The sequence below is a fragment of the Pseudonaja textilis genome, chromosome 3, assembly GCF_049901715.1.
Source record: "Pseudonaja textilis isolate UNSWEBS1 chromosome 3, rPseTex1.2, whole genome shotgun sequence".
Taxonomy (NCBI): Eukaryota; Metazoa; Chordata; class Lepidosauria; order Squamata; family Elapidae; genus Pseudonaja; species Pseudonaja textilis.
In genome coordinates, this window is record NC_141992.1 from 21,957,141 (window position 1) to 21,977,409 (window position 20,269).

General features: G+C 40.0%; 1 protein-coding gene across 2 annotated transcripts in view; it reads left to right on the forward strand.

The window, feature by feature from the left end:
• Nucleotides 1-20,269, forward strand: part of PTGIS (prostaglandin I2 synthase) — a 55,817-nt gene that overhangs the window by 10,037 nt on the left and 25,511 nt on the right. For both annotated transcript variants that reach the window (XM_026697499.2, XM_087929005.1), the window contains exons 2-4: nucleotides 2,790-2,913; nucleotides 5,506-5,684; nucleotides 8,810-8,953. In XM_026697499.2, the coding sequence (XP_026553284.1) occupies nucleotides 2,790-2,913; nucleotides 5,506-5,684; nucleotides 8,810-8,953 (447 nt within the window). The remainder of the gene's footprint in view (nucleotides 1-2,789; nucleotides 2,914-5,505; nucleotides 5,685-8,809; nucleotides 8,954-20,269) is intronic.

Sequence of the window (20,269 nt, forward strand, 5' to 3'; positions counted from 1 at the left end):
GGGTCAAGAAAACAATCCTCTGCTGTCTTTAAAAAGGAAAAATGAAACTCTCTATTTAAAGGCCAATCCAGCTGAGGTTCAGTATGGTTGTTTCGAAACAGTATGGTTCTTTCGTACACCAAGGATATGCTGCATACTCTGTTCTGCATGCTTTTCTTATACAGGTAGTGCTTGACTTATGACCACCACTAAACCCCAAATTTCTGTTGCTAAGCAGGACAGATTTTGCCACATTTCTTGCCATAGTTGTTAAGTCAATCGTCACAGTTGTTGAGTTAGTAACACAGCTGTAAAATGGGCCTGGCTTCCCCATTGATTTTGCTTTTCAGAAAGTCACAAAAGGTGATCACATGATCACGGGCGCTGCAACCATCGTAAATATGAGCCAATTGCCAAGCATCTGAATTTTGAACATGTGACCATGAGGATGCTCAGTGGTTGTAAATATGAAAAATAGTCATGTCACATTTATCAGTTACATTGTAACTTTGAATGATCACTAAATTAAAGGTTGTAAGTCAAAAAAGACTACCTGCATGCAATTGAGATAAGATTCATTAGACTTTTGGAACTCAGTACACAGAGAATCCTACCTAGTTAGAATAGTTCTCTTTTTTTAATAAAGCTGCCAAAAACTCCACCCAACTTTCTCACTTAGCAAAACACCTGGGCTATGGGTTCCTCAGTTGCAGGAACTGGGCTTGGCTAATCTAGTGAAGAGAAGGACCAGGGGAGACATGATAGTAGTCTTCCAATATTTGAGGGGCTGCCACAGAGAAGAAGGGGTCAAGCTATTTTCCAAAGCACCCAAAGGCTAGACAAGGAATAATGGATGGAAACTGAACAAGGAAAGATTTAACCTGGAAATAAGGAGAAACTTTCTGACAGTGAGAACAATCAACCAATGGAACAGCTTGCCCTCGGAAGTTGTGGGAGCGCCATCACTTGAGACTTTCAAGAAAAGATTGGATTGCCATTTGTCAGAAATGGTATAGGGTCTCCCGCTTGGGTGGGGGGTTGGACTAGATGACCTACAAGGTCCCTTCCAACTCTGTTAAATTGTTTGAGGCTGTTTTACAAATATCTCTGTCACAGCAGTTGTTTTGCAAGTGTGGCAATTGACATTGAAAAATAAGACAGTGGAAACCTTTATGCTTTTTACTATATACTGTGACATTGTTTGCAGTAGTGTTGGAACAATACAACAGTACAAAACAGTACTGGTATTCAGGCAGTGTCGGGTTTCTTCCTAAGTCTTCCTCCTAGAGATTCCTTCTAGTCTAGTTCTCCTCCTTCCTCTTCCTTTCTCTGAGTCACTTTTCAAGAAGCAATTGGACACCCATTTGTTTGAAATGGTATAGGGTGAACCTATGGCACTCATGCCACAAGTGGCACACAGAGCCATTTGTGCCAGCACGTGAGCCGCAGGCAAACTTATCTTACTGCACTTGCGCACACCTCACAGCTGATTTTTTCCCTGGTTGGTTTAAGGCCTTTTTTGGCATCCCAGAGGCTTGGAAAAAGCCTCTGCAAAGCTTCTCAGACTGAATTATAGGCTTATTTCATCACTTTTTGTCACTCGTTTCGTCACTGTAATACCGGAAGTGATGAAACGGGCCTATAATTCATCCTGAGAAGCCTTGCAGAGGCTTTTTCCAAGCCTCTGGGAGGCTGAAAAAGGCCTCAAACCAGCCAAAAAGATCAGCTGTGAGGCGCAGTGCAGGTAAGGGGGTGGGGATGAAGGATTGTGAGTGCATGCGCAGGGGACATGGGGGGTGCGCATTCCATTCTGGGTGCTGGCACATGAGTGCGGGCCTGCTGGCGTGCTCGCAATTTTTGGCAGCCCAGAAAGGTTAGCTACGACTGATATAAGGTTTCCTGCCTGAGCAGGGAGTTGGACCAGAAGACCTCTGAGGTCCTTTCCAACTCTGTAATTCTGTCAGTCTCCTTCCTCAGTTTGTGGCCCTGACAGGAGAGAGAATGAAAAGAAACAGTGGGTGAGAATTTGCTGTAATGAGCTCAGCGTGGATTGACCTCTTCCGAAGACCTTCTGCTTGTCCATTGGGGAAAGAATCTTTTGAGAGACGTCCAACCAGTCTTTCTCTGTGACCAGAGCTTATCAACCAACATCTACCCCTCCTGGCTCTTTGGTGAACCCACCGCTTATGGCCAGTTGGGTCCCTCTTTCTTATTCTTGGCACTGGATGGAGCTCTCATCTCTTTGGGTCTCCACTTTCCCTCTTCCAGGGAAGCCACTCCTGCACTTTTCTTTTCCTTACGAGGACTAACAACTACCGAGCACTTAATTTTTCTCTCCAGACCTTCTCTCTAGCTATGCTGTTCCCTCCGTCCACAATGTTTCTCTGTTTTCTCCTTCTTTCTTCTCTCTCTCCAATGTTTAGGTTAGAGTAGCGGCATAACCATTGAGGAGGTGGGACTCCCAAGGCTCTAGTACGGCTTACCTCTGTATCAGGCTGGACCAATGGCCTCAGCATCTCCCCACAACAGTCCTGGATAGCCCTGGCCAGCAGACAAGTGAGCTTCTCTTTTCCCTATCTCCCACTCCATTGAAGGTTTCATGCTTGCAGAAGAGCAGCCATGCCACATCAGTAAAGCCCACATGCCACACCTTTACTTTCAATTGTCGCTAGAGCTGTCACATGGTAGCTTCTGGCTTTTGTATTATTTAACTTCATCTAAGACTTCAGGACAATGTATTTTATGAGACAGTGTGGAATGATTAAATAGCAACGTGGTTAATCGTTTATCTATCTTGATATGTTTTCCAGGAGGCCTGATGAACCTCCACTTGACAGAGGTCACATTCCTTGGCTTGGGCATGCACTGGCATTTGGTAAAGATGCTGCCAAGTTCCTGTCTGAGATGAAAGAGAAGCATGGTGATATTTTCACAGTGAGTATTGATAAATTTACATTCTCCAGGGTGCCAAAGCTCATCTCCTGCAGGACACAGTGTAGATAGGCATTCATTGAATGCTACCTTGAAAATCTTGTAAACTGCCTGGAGGCCTTATACAGGTAGTCCTCAACTTATGGCCAAAATTGAGCCCCAAAATTTATGTTGCTAAGTGAGACATTTGTTAAGTGAGTTTTGCCCCATTTTACAACTTTTCTTGCCACATTTGTTAAGTGAATCACTACAGTTGTTAAATTAATAACACGGTGGTTAAGTGAATCTGGCTTCTCCATTGACTTTGTTTATCAGAAGGTCATAAAAGGTGAATCAGATGACCCTGGGACACTGCAACCGTCATAAATATGAGTCAGTTGTCAAGCATCCAAATGTAAATCACATGACCATGAGGATGCTGCAAAGATCGTAAGTGTGGAAAATGGTTACAAGTCACTTTTTTCAGTGCCGTAATGTTAAACGGTCACTAACTGTTGTAAGTCGAGGACTGTCTGGTAAGATATAAACCTAATAAATGATTTAAATAAATAAAGGTGCAGCACGTAATTGATGGAGTTTTATACGGCACCTGGATGATGTCACTTTTGAGTTGCAAGCCATCTGAGTTTTCCCATTGGTGCTTCCGTATTCTTTTCCACCGAAAATGTGTAAGCAGAAGAAGGCTGTGTCACTGTTATTACTGTTCCCATCCATCTAAATGTGTTAAGGTGGTCTAACGTAATAGCCATCAGCCAGGGTAAGGAATTATTAGCAAATAGGAATAGTAAATTCCAAGGCCACACATATTTCCATATGCAGGTGCTTGTGATGATATCAGAATGATGAATCATATGACATAATGTTACTACAAGTCCCACCCCTTTTATATCATGTTATATAATTTGCATCAGGGCCCATGTTTGGTTGCTTGCCTTCCTTGCTCTCTTTCTATGGATGCCTATTAGCATTCTTGGGAAAAGAGATAAAAGAATCACATATGTGATTGCCATGTAATCAAGGTATGTGTGTGTGATTGTATACACACACACACGCGCATATATATATCACATGCACACACAAACACGAGATCCTGGAGTCTTGAAAAACTAATGACATCATGATGTATGATTCCAGATAGGATTGATCTGAGGATACTATCCATAATTTGGAATTTGAAATTTCCCTTCCTATTCTGATTAGCAGGTGTTCAGAATAAGTATGAAAACCTTATTTTTCAAATGGTGATTATTGGCTATTATTGATTACACTTAATAATAGAATGGAAGGGAACACTTGAGACTTTTTGTGGGATTTTTTAGAATATTTAGTATTAGCTACCAGTGTTCCTCAAAATTTGTGAATATTTTAAATAGATAAAGATTCAAATAGAATAGAAGAAGGGACCTGATGGAATGTAGCCAGATGATTTTGAATAATTCTCCGTCATTTCTTCTTTAATTCCAAGCTATGAAACCGCTATTCATTCCTTAAAGCCAGAGCAAGAACAAAGTCCATTAAAACTGAGGTGGGTGATAGTTCACCCTACAGGTGTTCCTGAATACTGTAACAGCATTCCTCAGCAATGGCACAATTTCTAGGAATCAAAGTTAATTCTTGATTTAGAACACTATATGGTGCCAAAAATGTTACTCAAATGTTTTTGCTAGGGACACAGAAATTGTGTACTTAGTCATATACAAACATATATAAACCGGCTAAATTTGGAATATGAATTCAGTTTCAGTTGAAGGAGTCTTTATCTCTCCCTCCCACTCTCCCTCTCTCTCGCTTTCTTTTCTTACTCTAGCAATCCCTATTATCCATGTTTGGGGAAAGTATCGTTTATTGGGTTTTTTTTAATAATTAACCCAAAGTGGTGAACATATATAACGCTCTTCCCTTCTCCTATTTTACTCCCACCAACAACCTTATGAGGTGAGGTGAGCTGAGAAAGAATGACTAGCTCAGAGTCACGCAGCCAGTTTAATTGATACCATTAAGGGACATGAACTATTCACTCAGTTCCAAAATCTCTTAAATTATGAATCAATCATTTTTTCTAATAATTGTTCACACAGCGATTCTAAGGGCCTTCTTTATATGGAAATTTCATTACTGAGATTCAGGAACCATTTAAAATGTGCCCTAGTATAAACATCCTCTAAAGTTGCCCTCCCTGTTCACCTCCTTTTTAATATAATGCATTAGATGCTATGATATGCAAACTCATAGGCACTACAAAGACCACCACTTGATCCTCAGGACAGTCAAGGCAGTTTATTTAGTATACCCTCCAGACCTTGTTCTAGTTCCACTCTTCAATTCCTGAGGGTTCACATGTTCTCCATCCTTGAAGCAGGGTCTGGTTTTTTATTGAGTAAAATGTTGCATTAGGAATCTGTTGAAAAATTATGTGCAAGACTTAGGATAAACTGTAAGACCTCCATTCAGTCTTCTGTTTAATAGGAATCATTGGGTTTCTAGGGATTAGAGTTGGGATATGATGAAATATCTCTATTTTTCAAAATTCATTGCTTTCTTAACATTAATGTACTAGATTAACTCTACATGACTAAATGTAATTGTTTGTTTAAGGTTCAAGTTGCAGGAAAATTCATAACGGTCTTATTGGATCCGCTTTCCTATGAAACGGTGCTTTGGGAATCATGTGCCAAGCTGGACTTTGGCCAATATGCACGAATTTTAATGAAACGGATGTTTGATGTGACACTCCCAAATTATGATTCTAATGAGGAAAAGACCATGCTAAGACGGTAAGTATAAATTTTATAGGGGAAGTGCATGCACCCAAGAAGTCCATGATATGTTCTATGGACTATGTATTTAAAACACTCGTTTCGGGGAATTCTACATATGTGGTAGCATCTTCTTTTAAATATTGAAAAATTGAGAGTCAATTGGTCATCTATAATACGTGTTGGAATGCATAAACCAGCTTTGTCCAGCTTTGTCAATAAAACCTTGATAAGGAATTATATATAGTAAATGTTTCTTCAGTTACATTACATTCTTCCTTCCAGCCAAAAGCATTATAAATCTTGAGATAGTAAACTTAAAAAGAACATCACCTTTAAATTCTGATAATAGATCTGGGTTATACTTCAGATTTTATTCAGACAAGGTGTTTCAGGACATGCACTTACTTTGGTATTGTCCCTTGTGGTGATTGGGGTCTTGAGATGTTATTTTGTTATCTCATGTTGGGCTGTGACCTCCAAGGAAGTGGATAGGTGCTGACTGGTTCTCGTTTACTACTTACCTTTTGTCTCCCTGCCTATTTTCACTGTTGTGAAGAATGGGTGTAGAGGTAATCACTGGGTCTGACAGATTGTCAATGCTCTTCTTGAAGGAAGCTTTGATGTACCCCCATCCAAAGAGACCAACCCTGGATTCAGGGTTGTAGATGAAATGGATCATCTGGATCCTTTTCACTCTTACATTGTACTGTATTGTAGATGGTCCTAATTCCCTGGCTATCTAAATCATGGGTGTCAAACTCGATTGTGTCACATGACGTATCGTGTTGTTTTTTTGCCTTTGCAGAGCTGGGATGGGCGTGGCCTGTGCATGACCCATCCGGCCCGCAGGCCACCAGTTTGACACCCCTGATCTAAATGAACCTCTTAGTGAGTTCATTCAATAGCTCACAGTGAGATAACATCAGGGGTTGTTTGATTGTGGCAGGATACGTATTTAATAGAGAAAGAAACAACAAACTAATAAATCAGATCCAGAGAGAATAAGCCTGTTTCAAAAGCTCTTTTACAAGTAATCATAAAGGAAGCCAACAGCCTATCTTTCAGTAAGGAATTCTGTTAGGTAGGCCTGCTGACTTTGGACTGGCAATAGAAAGGAAAGGCTGGCACTGGAAAAGAGTGCTGGGCTAAAGTTACCCTTGAGCGCATGGCAGAGCATGAACCAGGAATTTCCTGATGAGATAAGCACTTACTACTATAGGTTTGTTTATATGGATGAAAAAGACAAGACATCTGGCCTCTTCTGGTAATAATTTGTAAGAGTTTTCTTAATGTGGGGCCTTTGGTGTTCTTGGAGCTTGCCTGTTCTCCTGCAGATGTTTCATTACCAAACTAGGTAATATCATCCGTACTAGTAAGGTGGGGATTTGCTCAAACTCCCCTCCATACTAACAAACCCCTGATGGTAGCCTGATGATGTCATCTAGTTTATTAACGAAATATTTCAACAAAAAAAGCAACCAAGTTCAGAGAGCACCAAGGACCCCACCATTTAATCCTGAGCTACAAATATTATGTTCTATTAGTTTTCTCACTGAAAGGATTTCAGTATTGTGGGTCATTTAGGATGTTAGCTTGGAAGTCCAAATGAATTAATGTCAAGCAGCATGACTTTCCCTTGTATGTTCCCTGTGAAAGCTTGAGGAAGTTTCCTGCTGCCTGGACATGCCAAAATAACCACTGTAACTGGTCCCTTGGGATATTACTGGAGAAATATAGGGAGCAGCTGATGCATTTTTGATTCATTAAGCCAACATAGTTTCCCCAAAACATGATGAAGACCCATTTTAGCAATAAACTCTCAGTGGCACTGCCACTCCTCATTTCACAGTCTGATATTCTTCATAGAACAGCTGTGAGGCTGAAATGAAATTCAATCCAAGGATTCCTCTAGAACTGTTATCTCAAGAATGCCACTGAGGGCATCATATGTCAAAGTTTTCCCATTTGTTCCCATTCATGGGAAAACTTTGACATATGTCAGTGCCATTCTGAATGTAGAAGCAACACAGGATGTCACACAGTGTTTTGCCAGCTTTGTTAGCTTTACAATTTCTATTGTTTTATTTGTTTCCTAGTATGTTTTACTGGTTTCCTAGTATGAATTTGGTTGCTTGTTAATAACCATGACTAACACTGAGTCTTGTGATTCTTGATGAATGTATTTTTTTCCATAATGTACATGAGAGCATATGCACCAAAGACAAATTCCTTGTGTGTCCGTCACACTTGGCCAATAAAGAATTCTATTCTATTCTATTATTCTTTTTTTTTTGTACTGAATCCATTAAAAAAATGTTCAACCAAATTGCCTTGTTTCAGTATATCCATTCTTGTACTTTTATGAATACCAGGTTATATGTAACTTATGCTTAGGATATTTATCAGTTCAAATATACATTTTGTTTAGATCAACCAGCTCTCTGTTATTCTGGAGTTATGTTGATTTTATATACAACTATCCCAAACATACACTTTTTATTTGCAAATTTCTGAACATTCCACATTCTATATGGAAAAGTCTTTTTAAAATTAACTTTTCCAGGAAAGGATTGGGGTTCCAGCTGACTCCATTTCTTCTACCACCCATCCTATACTGGAATTTGCTTATGGGAATCAGACTCTTTTGGGCAGATTTCTTTTACCACTATATCTAGGACTCCTAAGTTCCTCTTCCTGTGATTTCCCATGGCCCTGGTTGCATGGATTTGCAACACCCCTTTGCTAAGCACTATCAGTGCTTACAAAGTATTGTCCATTGCAGAAAATTACTCGGAGGCTGAATTCAGCCAACGGGCCACTGGTATGAGACCCCTGGTAAATCGTCATTGAAGAAATAATTTAAAACTGCTATCCTAAACATACCTGGGACTAAGTCCCATTGAGTTACAGTGTAATATTATAGCCCCAATAGGGATTGAACCAAAATCTTTAATCATTTCTACATAAGGCATGAATGTTCTCTTTTTCCACCATAGTGAGTCAGACTATCAGAAACTCACAATGACTTCTAGCTAAGTTGTCAAGTTTCTAAGGTTTATTTAAGAAACCTCAGTTTGGGGAATCTAAGTGGGAAGCAAAAAGGGGTTTCACAAAATATTCTTGTCTGTTTCCTTCTACAGCTCTCTGAAGGACAAGAATCTTCACAGCCTGACAAAGGCCATGTGCCTTAACTTACAAACCATTCTCCTTCCAGGACCTGATGGAGCCAGTGGGCAGTGGAAAGAGGAAGGCCTGTTTCAACTCTCCTACAGAACTATGTTCAGGTGGGTGAAATGTTTCTAACTCATTTGTTTTAAACAAAGTAATAAATTAGATAAACAGAGTTTATCTAATCAGAGTATCAATCAGAGTTGGAAGGGACCTTGTAGGTCATCTAGTCCAATCCCCCCGCCCAAGCGGGAGACCCTACACCATTTCTGACAAACGGCAGTCCAATCTCTTCTTGAAAGTCTCAAGGGATGATGCTCCCACAACTTCTGAGGGCAAGCAGTTCCATTGGTTGATTGTTCTCACTGTCAGAAAGTTTCTCCTTATTTCCAGGTTAAATCTCTCCTTGTTCAGTTTCCATCCATTATTCCTTGTCTGGCCTTCAGGGACTTTAGAAAATAGCTTGACCCCTTCCTCTCTGTGGCAGCCCCTCAAATATTGGAAGACTGCTATCATGTCTCCCTGGTCCTTCTCTTCACTAGACTAGCCAAGCCCAGTTCCTGTAACCGTTCTTTGTATGTTTTAGTCTCCAGTGAAAACTAAATCCAAAGTTTCATATATATTTTTCAGATTTGAGCGAAAAGCCCAGAAGTGATTTCTAAATAGAAACAAAGCCAGATAAATGCCTTTCTTTAATTAAAACAATGATTGTTGCTACCTCTGCTAACTCCATTCCCTTTACCATTTGTTCTTCCATTGTGGAGAATTAATGTGTTTTTCCATCCTTGTGTATATTAGATTCTTGTGTGCTGTCAACACATATAATAACGAAGTTTGTGTTTTCATTCAAATTCCTTATCCTTCAAACCTTCTGGTTTCATTATTTATATTTCTTTTAAGAAACTTCTGAATTGAAGCAGAAACTTGATGCCAATATGCTTTATCACACATTCACCAGAGATGATAAAAAAATACTCTCTTTGCAGTTGCATTTCCAACATAACATTTGAAACTCCCTTACACATTTTATGACAACTTCTCAAGTGTTAAAAAAAACTAAAAAGACATGTTTGTAAGTCCTGAACAAATTTCCAAGGTCTGCTTGGATTCAATATGAAGAGTTGACAGGACCGCCAACAGGATCTCCAGTGAGGGATCTAAGGCCAACTTCTCAGCCTTCTTGCTCTTGTTTCCTTTACTTGTTCCTCTGTTCTATTGTAGGTAGTCAACTCAACTTACAGCAGTTCATTTAGTGACCGTTCAAAGTTACAAGAGCACTGAAAAAAGAGACTTATTACTGTTTTTCACACTTAACAACCTGTGATGACCTGTAGTCTCTCAAAATAACCCAAAACCCAAAACATATATCGAAGTCCGGTAAAGCCTTCAACTTAACTTCACTGTTTTATTAGGCACAGTTTAAAGTCACAAAAATAAATAAGGAGGCAAACAGAAAACCAAATCAAACTGCATTGATCAGAGTTCTGAAGCAAGCCGAGATAACTAATTATAAACTCCAGGAAAATAGCTGAGAAAAGTCCACAGGAAGAACACCAGCAAAGATAAGCCTCTTTCAAGGTGAACACTAATTGACTTCAGCAATTCTAACTGCGCAGTTGGAAACTTATATCCATAGCTCCCACCTTCAAGCCACGAGGAGTATTATGGTAATCTCCTCTTGAGTAGACCTCGCTTTTCCCTGATCCTTTCCTCCCTGCGTGACCTACGATGGATAGGGGATGGGCTTAGATCCTCCTCTGACTGCTCAGCCGGTCTCTGCCCTTCCCCAGCCTCCTCCACCACCTCTGGATCCACACTCCCACTCCCTGTTGGCTGTTCCTCCTCTTTCTCAGAGTCAGACTCCACCAGGGGCATGACACAACCATTGCAGCATCTCATGGCTATATGGCTTCTTTTTTTTTTGGCAGCACTCCCCCTCCAGGACCTCAGGGAAGCCTCTTGGGGGGGCATTTTTGCTTGTAGGCTTCCCTGGGGCCCAGGAAGGCAAAAAACAGAGTGCGAGGGGGGGCACGCAGCACCCCCCTGCACTCTGTATTTGGGCCTCCTGGGCCTTAGGTGAGCCTCCTGGGGAGTTGGTTTTTCGTTCCAGAAGTTTTTGGGCCTCCTGGGGGGCATTTTTGCTCTCAGAAGTCTTCCCTGGGGCCCAGGAAGGCAAACAACGGAGAGCAGGGGCTGCTGTGTGCCCCCCCACGCCCACTCCTCTCACATGCCCATTTTTGCCTCCTGGGCCTCAGGGAAGCCTCCTGGGTGAAGCAGTAAGACAGCGAGGGGGATCCCGGCACAGCTGATCATTAGAACAGCTGATCATCGGGAAGGGGAAAAAAAGAAATACCTGAAGGAGTGACTGGGCAGGGGGAGAACGCAGTCAGCGATGTTGCAATGTCGCGCATGCATGATAAGGACTGACTAGGTGGGGAGGGGAGGGGCAGGCAGAGAGAGGCGGGGTCAGACAGGACCATGATTTGCCGGTTCTCCAAACTGTGTAGAATCATAACAACCAGTTCTATAGAACTGGTCAGAACCGGTAGAATCCCACCCCTGGTTCCTATTTGTGATGGTTGCAGTGTCTCAGGGTCATGTGATTCCCTTTTGTGACCTTCTGACAAGCCAAGTCAATGGCGAAGCACGATCCACTCAGGAACTGTGTTACTCACTCAACAACTGCAGGGATTCAGTTAACAACTGTGGCGAGAAAGTTCATAAAATGGGGCAAAATTCACTAGTCGATTTAAGTTTAGCAACAGAAATGTTGGGCAAAATTGTGGTCATAAGTCAAGGATTACCTGTTCCTGTTCTCCTCTCTGAGTTAAACAATGGAGTCGTGCCAGACGGAAAAGAAATGTGGCACAGCTCCCACTTGCTTTGCTTGCTGTCTCGATGACTGCATGTGATCAAAGTATAAACACAAAGAAACTGACAAAAGCAGAAAAAAATAGGCAGTTCCAATCAGCTCGTTTGGCTCTCCTGGTATTTGGAAGGGGTTCCACACCTTTTCACTAAACAAAGAAATGGAAATTGAGTTCTCTTTTCTTATATTCAATGATCTCCTCTCACACAATGGAGCTACCAAGCTGCAGAATGTTGATAAAAATGCTTATTGAATAGCTGCATATGAATGAACGTTATGCAACATGCACAGGAAATGTCATGAATAAACAACATACAAATTTCAGCTGAACATTTTAGGCACACAGGGGATCAAAGAACAACCATGATCACATTTCAGAATGTAGGATCCAGTTTCCATACACAATCCAATTTCTTGTCCAAAAGTGACTATAGATTTCATTGTAAACTACTAAGTCATGTGCCCAATTATGGCTTTTAGAATGAGAGAAAATAATTCTTCTATCTTTCTGATTAATTTCCTAAATATCTTCCAAATACCAATGCCTTGTATATAAGGATTAGAAGGGAGCTTGGAGATCATCTAGTCCAATTGTCTGCCCAGTATAGAAATTCATTATTACAACATGCCCCACGGTTGGTCTCTAGCCAATCTAAGCTCTCCAGCTAAGGAAAGATTTTCTGTTCCATTGCTGAACATTTTTTATTGTTAGGAAAACGCTTTCCAGTTGAGACCTACTTCTCTGCAATTTAAATCTGTTAGTCTTGTCCTCTTTTCTGAACAAATTCATTATGGCTTCCTTTCAGACACTTGAAAATTGCTGAGGACAGCTAAATAGATCCAAGATCATTCCAAGTTTCTGGGTTCCTTATCATATTGTTTGTTTTCTTATGGACATGCTGTAGCACATTAACACTAATAGTTTTTTGTTGTGATTGGAAGGATCGGTCCTGTTAGGAGTTTTGAATCTGATGACTGTTAGATCGTGGATTGACGTCAGAACCAGGAAACGTTAATCTGAAGGGCAAGCCAGTTAATTAGCACGTTGCCTTAATGGGTATAAAAGGACACAGCTGAGCTGGTGCCTTTCGCCAGAAACAAAATGACTATTTTGAATGAGGACGTTACTGCAAAGAGATCTCTGTTTGTTTGAATTTTGAAGGGGAATTCTAACCGTTTCTGCCAGTCGTTATCTTGTTATTTTCCTTCAGTTTGATTTGATTGTGAAACGGCTGCTTTGTGTTTGTCGTTTGAATCTCCAAGAGGAGACATAACATTATTGTTTCTGGCCTAAACAAACCATCTTTCAAGCAAGATGGATTTAAATCAACTGCAGCGTTTGGTAGAGCAGCAACAACAACAAATTAATCAGCTATTGCAAAGCAATGTGACGCTTCAGAATCAGGTAACACAATTGCTGAATTATGTTTCCAGCTTACCAAGCCCTGCTGCTGTTCCCCCTGCCCCTCCTGTGAGCAAAAGCCCAGTATCCATGCTGGAGAAATTTTCTGGGCAAATGGACATGTTTCCGGCATTTCTGGGGCAGTGTCAATTATTTATGTCCTTGAGGCCTGAAAACTTTCCAAATGATCGGGCCAAGACAGGATTCATTCTTAGCCTTTTATCTGGGCAGGCTGCTAATTGGGCTACTCCCTTGTTAGTTCAAGATAGCCCGTTGTTGAATGATTTCCAGGGTTTTCTTCAACAAATGAGAGTGATGTTTGAGAACCCAATTAAGATACAAACTGTGGACAGACGTTTATGGGACATAAATCAGGGGAAACGTTCCCTGCAGGATTACGTTGCAGAATTTCGTTTGTTGTGTTTGGACTCCAATTGGAACGAACCGGCTCATATGGCTGCATTCCAGGAAGGCTTGTCTGATGCCATCAAAGATGAGCTGGTCCATGCAGAGAGGGCTTTAACTTTGGATGCATTGATAGTTCAGTGCTTATGAATTGAAGCTCGTTTACAGCAACGTGGGACGCAAAGCGGCTCGGTATGGAACCATCTTCGTTTTCTCGTGCACAACCCATGCCACTGAGAGTTTTCCAACCCACGGTTAATGTTGAGGAGCCGATGGAGTTAGGTGCACTCCGCCCTCACTTAACGGTGCAAGAACGCTCGAGAAGGTTCCAGGAAGGCTTGTGTCTTTATTGTGGGGGTCTGGGACATTTTGTTAATTCCTGCAAATGGAGAGGGACCCGCAGGTCCGTACCTGAAACCACTCTTGGCTCGTCAGGAAAACAGGGTAGACCTGACCTCAAGGAAACCCTAGGTCGGACACATTTCACATCCCCACCTCAAATTGCTGAAGTAAATTCTGGCCCTCCTCGACATTTACTTTTGGACACTCGAATTTTTCTACAGTCACAGAAGGAGGGAATTCCTGCTGTTGCGTTGGTGGACTCAGGGGCTACAACCAGCTTTATGGACCGAGCTTTTGCTACGCACTATGGGATCCCATTGGTTGCTGTACATCCACCCATTAAGGTGGAAACCGTGGATGGGCGTGAGCTCAAGTCTGGGCCCATTCGTTTCGCCACCCAGCCAGTGCGTATGATCATTGGGGATCATGAGGAGGCGATAAGTTTTATATCACCTCGAACCTTCATCTCCCTTTGGTGCTCGGAATGTCCTGGTTGCGTTTGCACAATCCGTTGGTGGCTTGGTCGCAGAACGGTATTTCTTTTCCAAGTCTCCAATGTGTAGACCACCTGAGACAATTGGAACGAGCGACACCTCCATTGGCTGTGGGAGACAGAGTGGGGTTGTCAACGAAACATCGTCAAGTTAATCATCAGACTCGGGGGAAGGGCCCTGCGGTGGGGGATAGTGTTGTGATTGGAAGGATCGGTCCTGTTAGGAGTTTTGAATCTGATGACTGTTAGATCGTGGATTGACGTCAGAACCAGGAAACGTTAATCTGAAGGGCAAGCCAGTTAATTAGCACGTTGCCTTAATGGGTATAAAAGGACACAGCTGAGCTGGTGCCTTTCGCCAGAAACAAAATGACTATTTTGAATGAGGACGTTACTGCAAAGAGATCTCTATTTGTTTGAATTTTGAAGGGGAATTCTAACCGTTTCTGCCAGTCGTTATCTTGTTATTTTCCTTCAGTTTGATTTGATTGTGAAACGGCTGCTTTGTGTTTGTTCGTTTGAATCTCCAAGAGGAGACATAACAGTTTTTGATATTTTAATGTTTTATGTTTTAACTGATGCTTTATAGTTTTTAAAGTTATCCTCTAGTAAAGTTACCCTGTGACAAGATGGGCGGTCAATAAATTAGAAAGAAAGAAAGAAAGAAAGAAAGAAAAAGAAAGAAAGAAAGAAAGAAAGAAAGAAAGAAAGAAAGAAAGAAAGAAAGAAAGAAAGATATAGAATAGACAGACAGACAGACAGACTCATTGATTTATAGTTTTTAAAATAAATTTTTATGTCTCTTAATTTTTGATTGGGTGCTAGCCAGAATTGTCTGAAGATGGGTGACTATATAAATATTTAAATAAAATAAAATAAATGCTCCAGTTTGTCAATGCCCATCCTAAAATATAGTGCTCAATACCAGACACAATATTCTATATGTGGTCTGATCTCTTCTGAATAGAGCAGTGTATTATCTTATGATACACCAGGATACCCAGAACTTTTTTGCAAGTACTACTAGCTAGTAGTAGTACTAAGTAGTATGGATATCATACTACTATATGCTGTTTTCTATCTAAATGAAAAACTTTGTGCTTGTTTTGAAATTCATTTTTCTGTTTCCTAGCTAGATATTTGATATTTTGCAAACTTGATATTTTCTAAACCTTGATTAAATCTTTTATAAATGTGTTGAATAACCCAAAGCCAAGAGACTTGTTGTATGCCTCTTGATGTAATGATGTAGAATCATTGACATACATTCTTTTTTTTTTTTTTTTAATAAACTTTATTAGTTTTACTTTTTAAAAAGTCAACGACAACACAGCTACAAAGTATATACAACAAAAAGACGAACAAGTCTTGGCATGGGCCAAGAGGGAAAGAGAGGAAAGCTTGAGAGAGGAAAGAGGGAAAGGGAAGGGAAGGGGGGGGGGGAAAGTGGGGATAACAGAAGTAGAGAAAACATTTATAATAAAACCATATTTTTGTGACTGTCTGTAAGGTCTTTTCTTCTTCCAGACTATCATCGGCAGTGCTTTTCTTTATCTCTGCCTCGGAGGCCTCGGCCTTAATTTTCTTAGAGGTGATCTATCTTTGATTAAGCCAAATGTACAAAGGATTCCAATTGCTATAATAGGTTGAAGATTCTTTATTTTTAATGCTTGTGTTAGTTTGTCCATTTCGGGCGCATTGTAAGATTTTCTGAATAACCATAAGATCAGTGGGGATAGAGGGTAGTTTCCAGCACTGGGCAAATGCCAGTCTGGCGCGTTAAGATGTGGATTGTAATATACTTTGACTTTTTGGATATTTGTTTATCAAAAATTCCTAGAAGGAAGGACTCTGGTTTGTACTCAATTTGTTCCATGGTTATTTCCTCTAGCCAGTGCCTAATTTTTGCCAATACTTCTGGGTTTCCTTGCATGACCACCACATGTGAAAGAAGGTACCTTCTATGTGTTGACATTTCCAACACTTGGGGCTCGTGTTGGGGTGCATCTTCGCCAATCTCGAAGGGGCAGGTGCCATCTATAAAACATTTTATATAAGTTTTCTTTATAAGCTGCTGATTTTGTGATCTTAATGTTCCTGTTCCAGATCTTTTCCCATTCTGCTAGGGTAATGCTCCGACCCACATTTCTGCTCCACGCAATCATATTTCCCTTGACAATTTCTTGTTCTAGTTCTGTTTCTAATAAATATTTGTAAAATTTAGATATATTTTTTTACTTGGTCCTAGTAGAATTTTGTCTAGGGTCTGTAATTTATTGTAGATTCCGAATTCCTTAATGTCTTGTTTGTATTTACTATGAATTTGTAGGTACACCCACTGATCAATTATAGATCCTCGCTCTTGCAGTTCTTGTCGTGTTTCCAATTTTCCTTGTGGGTCTAATAAATTTTCGTACTTAATCATTTTGGTTATATCCAAATTATTAGGGTGTACTATCGCTTCCATTGGGGATATCCAAATCGGTATTTTTAAATAAATCTTTTTACGTACTTTTTTCCAATTAGTTAATAAAGAGTCCCTGATAAGATGCCTATGGAAATATGATTGCCTGGGTTTCCCAGATTCCCACAGAAAGGCATGCCATCCTTTCTGCACATATCGTGGCCTTCTAATACTAGTGTTCTTTTGTTGGTTAGGTTCACCCAATCCTTTATCCATAGGAGGGTGGCTGCCGTATGATATATTTCCCAGTTTGGCAAGGCTAACCCTCCTCTGCTTTTCAAATCTTGTAGGGCTTTTACGTTAATCCTAGCTTTTTCCCCTGCCAAATGAAATTCAATGTTATCTTGTTTAGTTCCGTAAAAATTTTTTTATTTAGTTTAATTGGTATTGTCTGGAATAAATATAGAAATTTTGGCAGAATATTCATCTTAATCAAAGCAATCCTGCCCAATAAGGAAAGTTGTAAATTGCTCCAAAAATCTAAGTCTTTCTTAGTTTGTTGGAGAAGTTTATCATAATTGTTTTCTTTTAACGATTTGCTTTGTGGAGTTAGCCAAATTCCTAAGTATTTAATTTTTTTTGTCACTTGTATTCCCATTGTTGTCTCTAGCTCTTTATTCTGGTCTCCTGTTAAATTTTTAGTCATTAATTTTGTTTTTCCCCTGTTTATTTTAAATCCGCAACTTCTCCAAATCGTTCTAGTTCTTCTAATAAGTTGTGTCCTTTTTCTATGGGCTCCTCCAGAAAAAAAACCAAATCATCTGCGAAAGCCTGTACTTTATATTCTTCTGATTTGATCCTCAAACCTCTAATTCTCAAATTTTGCCTAATGTACGTCAGAAGAGATTCTAGAGCGAATATGAAAAGCAGAGGGGAGAGAGGGCAACCCTGTCTTACCCCTTTTTCTATTTTTATCGGGCCAGTTTGTTCCCCATTTATTAGAATGTTTGCCTGTTGAGTGTGGTAAATTGTAGTGATGACATTTTCAAATCTGGTGCCAAGATTCATATTATATATTTTTGAATTAAGAAATGCCAATTTAAGTTGTCGAATGCTTTTTCAGCATCCAAGAACATAAATGCAAATTGTTTTTCTGGGTGGGCTTCATAGTATTCTGAAATGTCTATCACTGTTCTTAAATTATTCTTAATTTGTCGAAATGGGAGAAATCCGTTTTGATCTTCATGGATATAAGTATTTAAAACCTGTTTTAATCTATTGGCTATTATAGAAGAGAATAATTTATAATCTGCATTCAGGAGCGAAATTGGTCTATAATTATTAATAAGTCTATGATCAAGGTCCTCCTTCGGGATCAGCGAAATTAAGGCTCCCCTCCACGAGTCCGGCATCTTGGCTGCTAACAGTACCTCATTAAATACATCCAGCATCAGTGGTCCAATTTGTTCTATGATAATTTTGTAAAGTTCTACCGGTATCCCGTCTGGTCCTGGTGCTTTATTGTTACTTTGCTTCTCTATTGCTGACTTCAGTTCGGACCATGTTATATTTTGGTTTAATAATTCTACCTCTTCCTCTCCAATTGCTTTGTCATTCGCTTCCTCCAGGTATTTCATTATTTTATCCTCAGAGACTTCTTCTTTTTTGTATAATTTCCCAAAGTAATTAGAAGTGATCTCTTTTTTTCTTCTCTATCTCCTCTTGCATATTGCCCCCTCATCCATTAATTGGTGTATCAATCTTTTTCTTTCGTTTTCTTAAGTTTGTGGGCTAACCATCTCCTGGCTTGTTTGCATGCTCAAAGTAGATTTGTTTAGTCATTTTCAGACTAATCTCCAATTTTTCTTGTTCCAGTAAATTTAGTTTATGTTTAGTTGTTAATAACTGGTTCTGTATTCTTTGGTTTTGGGGTTCTTTTGTAATTGGGTTTCTAAATCCTTAATTTCTTGTTGTAAGTTACTTTGTTGGGCATACTTTCTTTTATTTCTCATAGCATTGTAAGAGATTGTTATACCTCTTATATATGCTTTTAATGTGTCCCATATATTTTGTTTCGAAGTTAGATCATTATTATTTTCCTTTAAGAAGAAGTTCAGTTCTTCTTTCAATTTATTAGTATATTCTTCTTCTTTTATTAAATGAGTGTTAAAAGTCCATCTTTTCTTTGGTTTTCTTCTACCCCTCCAGGTTATTTGAATTGGGTTGTGGTCAGCCCAATCATTTGGTAAGATTTCGCTATTTTTGATTTCATTAAATAATTCACCGTTTATCCAAGCCATATCTATTCTTGTCCAAATTTTATGTGGGTTAGAATAATAAGTAAACTGTTCTTTTTGGGGATTTAATTTTCTCCAGATATCTACCAGATTCATTTCATTCAGAACTTTTTTGCAAGTACTACTAGCTAGTAGTAGTACTAAGTAGTATGGATATCATACTACTATATGCTGTTTTCTATCTAAATGAAAAACTTTGTGCTTGTTTTGAAATTCATTTTTCTGTTTCCTAGCTAGATATTTGATATTTTGCAAACTTGATATTTTCTAAACCTTGATTAAATCTTTTATAAATGTGTTGAATAACCCAAAGCCAAGAGACTTGTATGCCTCTTGATGTAATGATGTAGAATCATTGACATACATTCTTAGGGTACAATTGTTCAACCATGCTGAGTCTCCTACTATTTGGAGTCTCAACAGTTTTCAAAAGAATAAATGTTGACAAGTAAACACAGCACTCCTCCTTTTGCCAGAGGAAGTGCTTCATTAAGTGAGCCAAATAATATCTGGCTAAGGGCTTTAGGACAGAAACCCTATGAATGAAGATGAACATATGTGTCCCTGGATAACGCTGCAGGGTCCAATCTAGGTCAGTCACTGGGACCAGAGGTTTTGTCTTCCAAGCTTTCAGATTCGTGCTGGAGCCCATCTTCAGGTCTAGAGAGAAGTTCCATGAAGATGGGCTCCAGCACGAGTCCAAAGGCTGAGAAGACAAAATCTCTGGTCCCAATGACCGACCTAGATTGGACCCTGCAGAAACCCTACTTCTGTGGTTAGAAACTCAACTTCTGTGGTTAGAAACACGACCTCTATGGTTAGGAGCCCCACTTCTATAATTAGAAACCCTACCTCCATGGTTAGAAACTCTACCTCTATGGTTAGAAACATGACCTCTATGGTTAGGAGCCCCACCTCTATAATTAGAAACCCTACCTCTATGGTTAGAAATCCTACCTGTATGTTAGAAACCCTACCTAACTCAGTGGTCCCCAACCTTTTTGACACCGATTTTGTGCAAGGTAATTTTTCCACTGACCAAGGAGGTGTGGGGAGGAGCAAACAACCTATTATCCAGTGCATGCACAGTTTCACATGCCTGCTGCTCACTTCTAGCTGTGCAGCCTGGTTCCTAACAGGCCACAGACCGGTATCAGTCCACGGCCCAGGGATTGGGTGCCCCTGCTATAGTTTCAAGAACTGCACTCGAATTGAGAGAG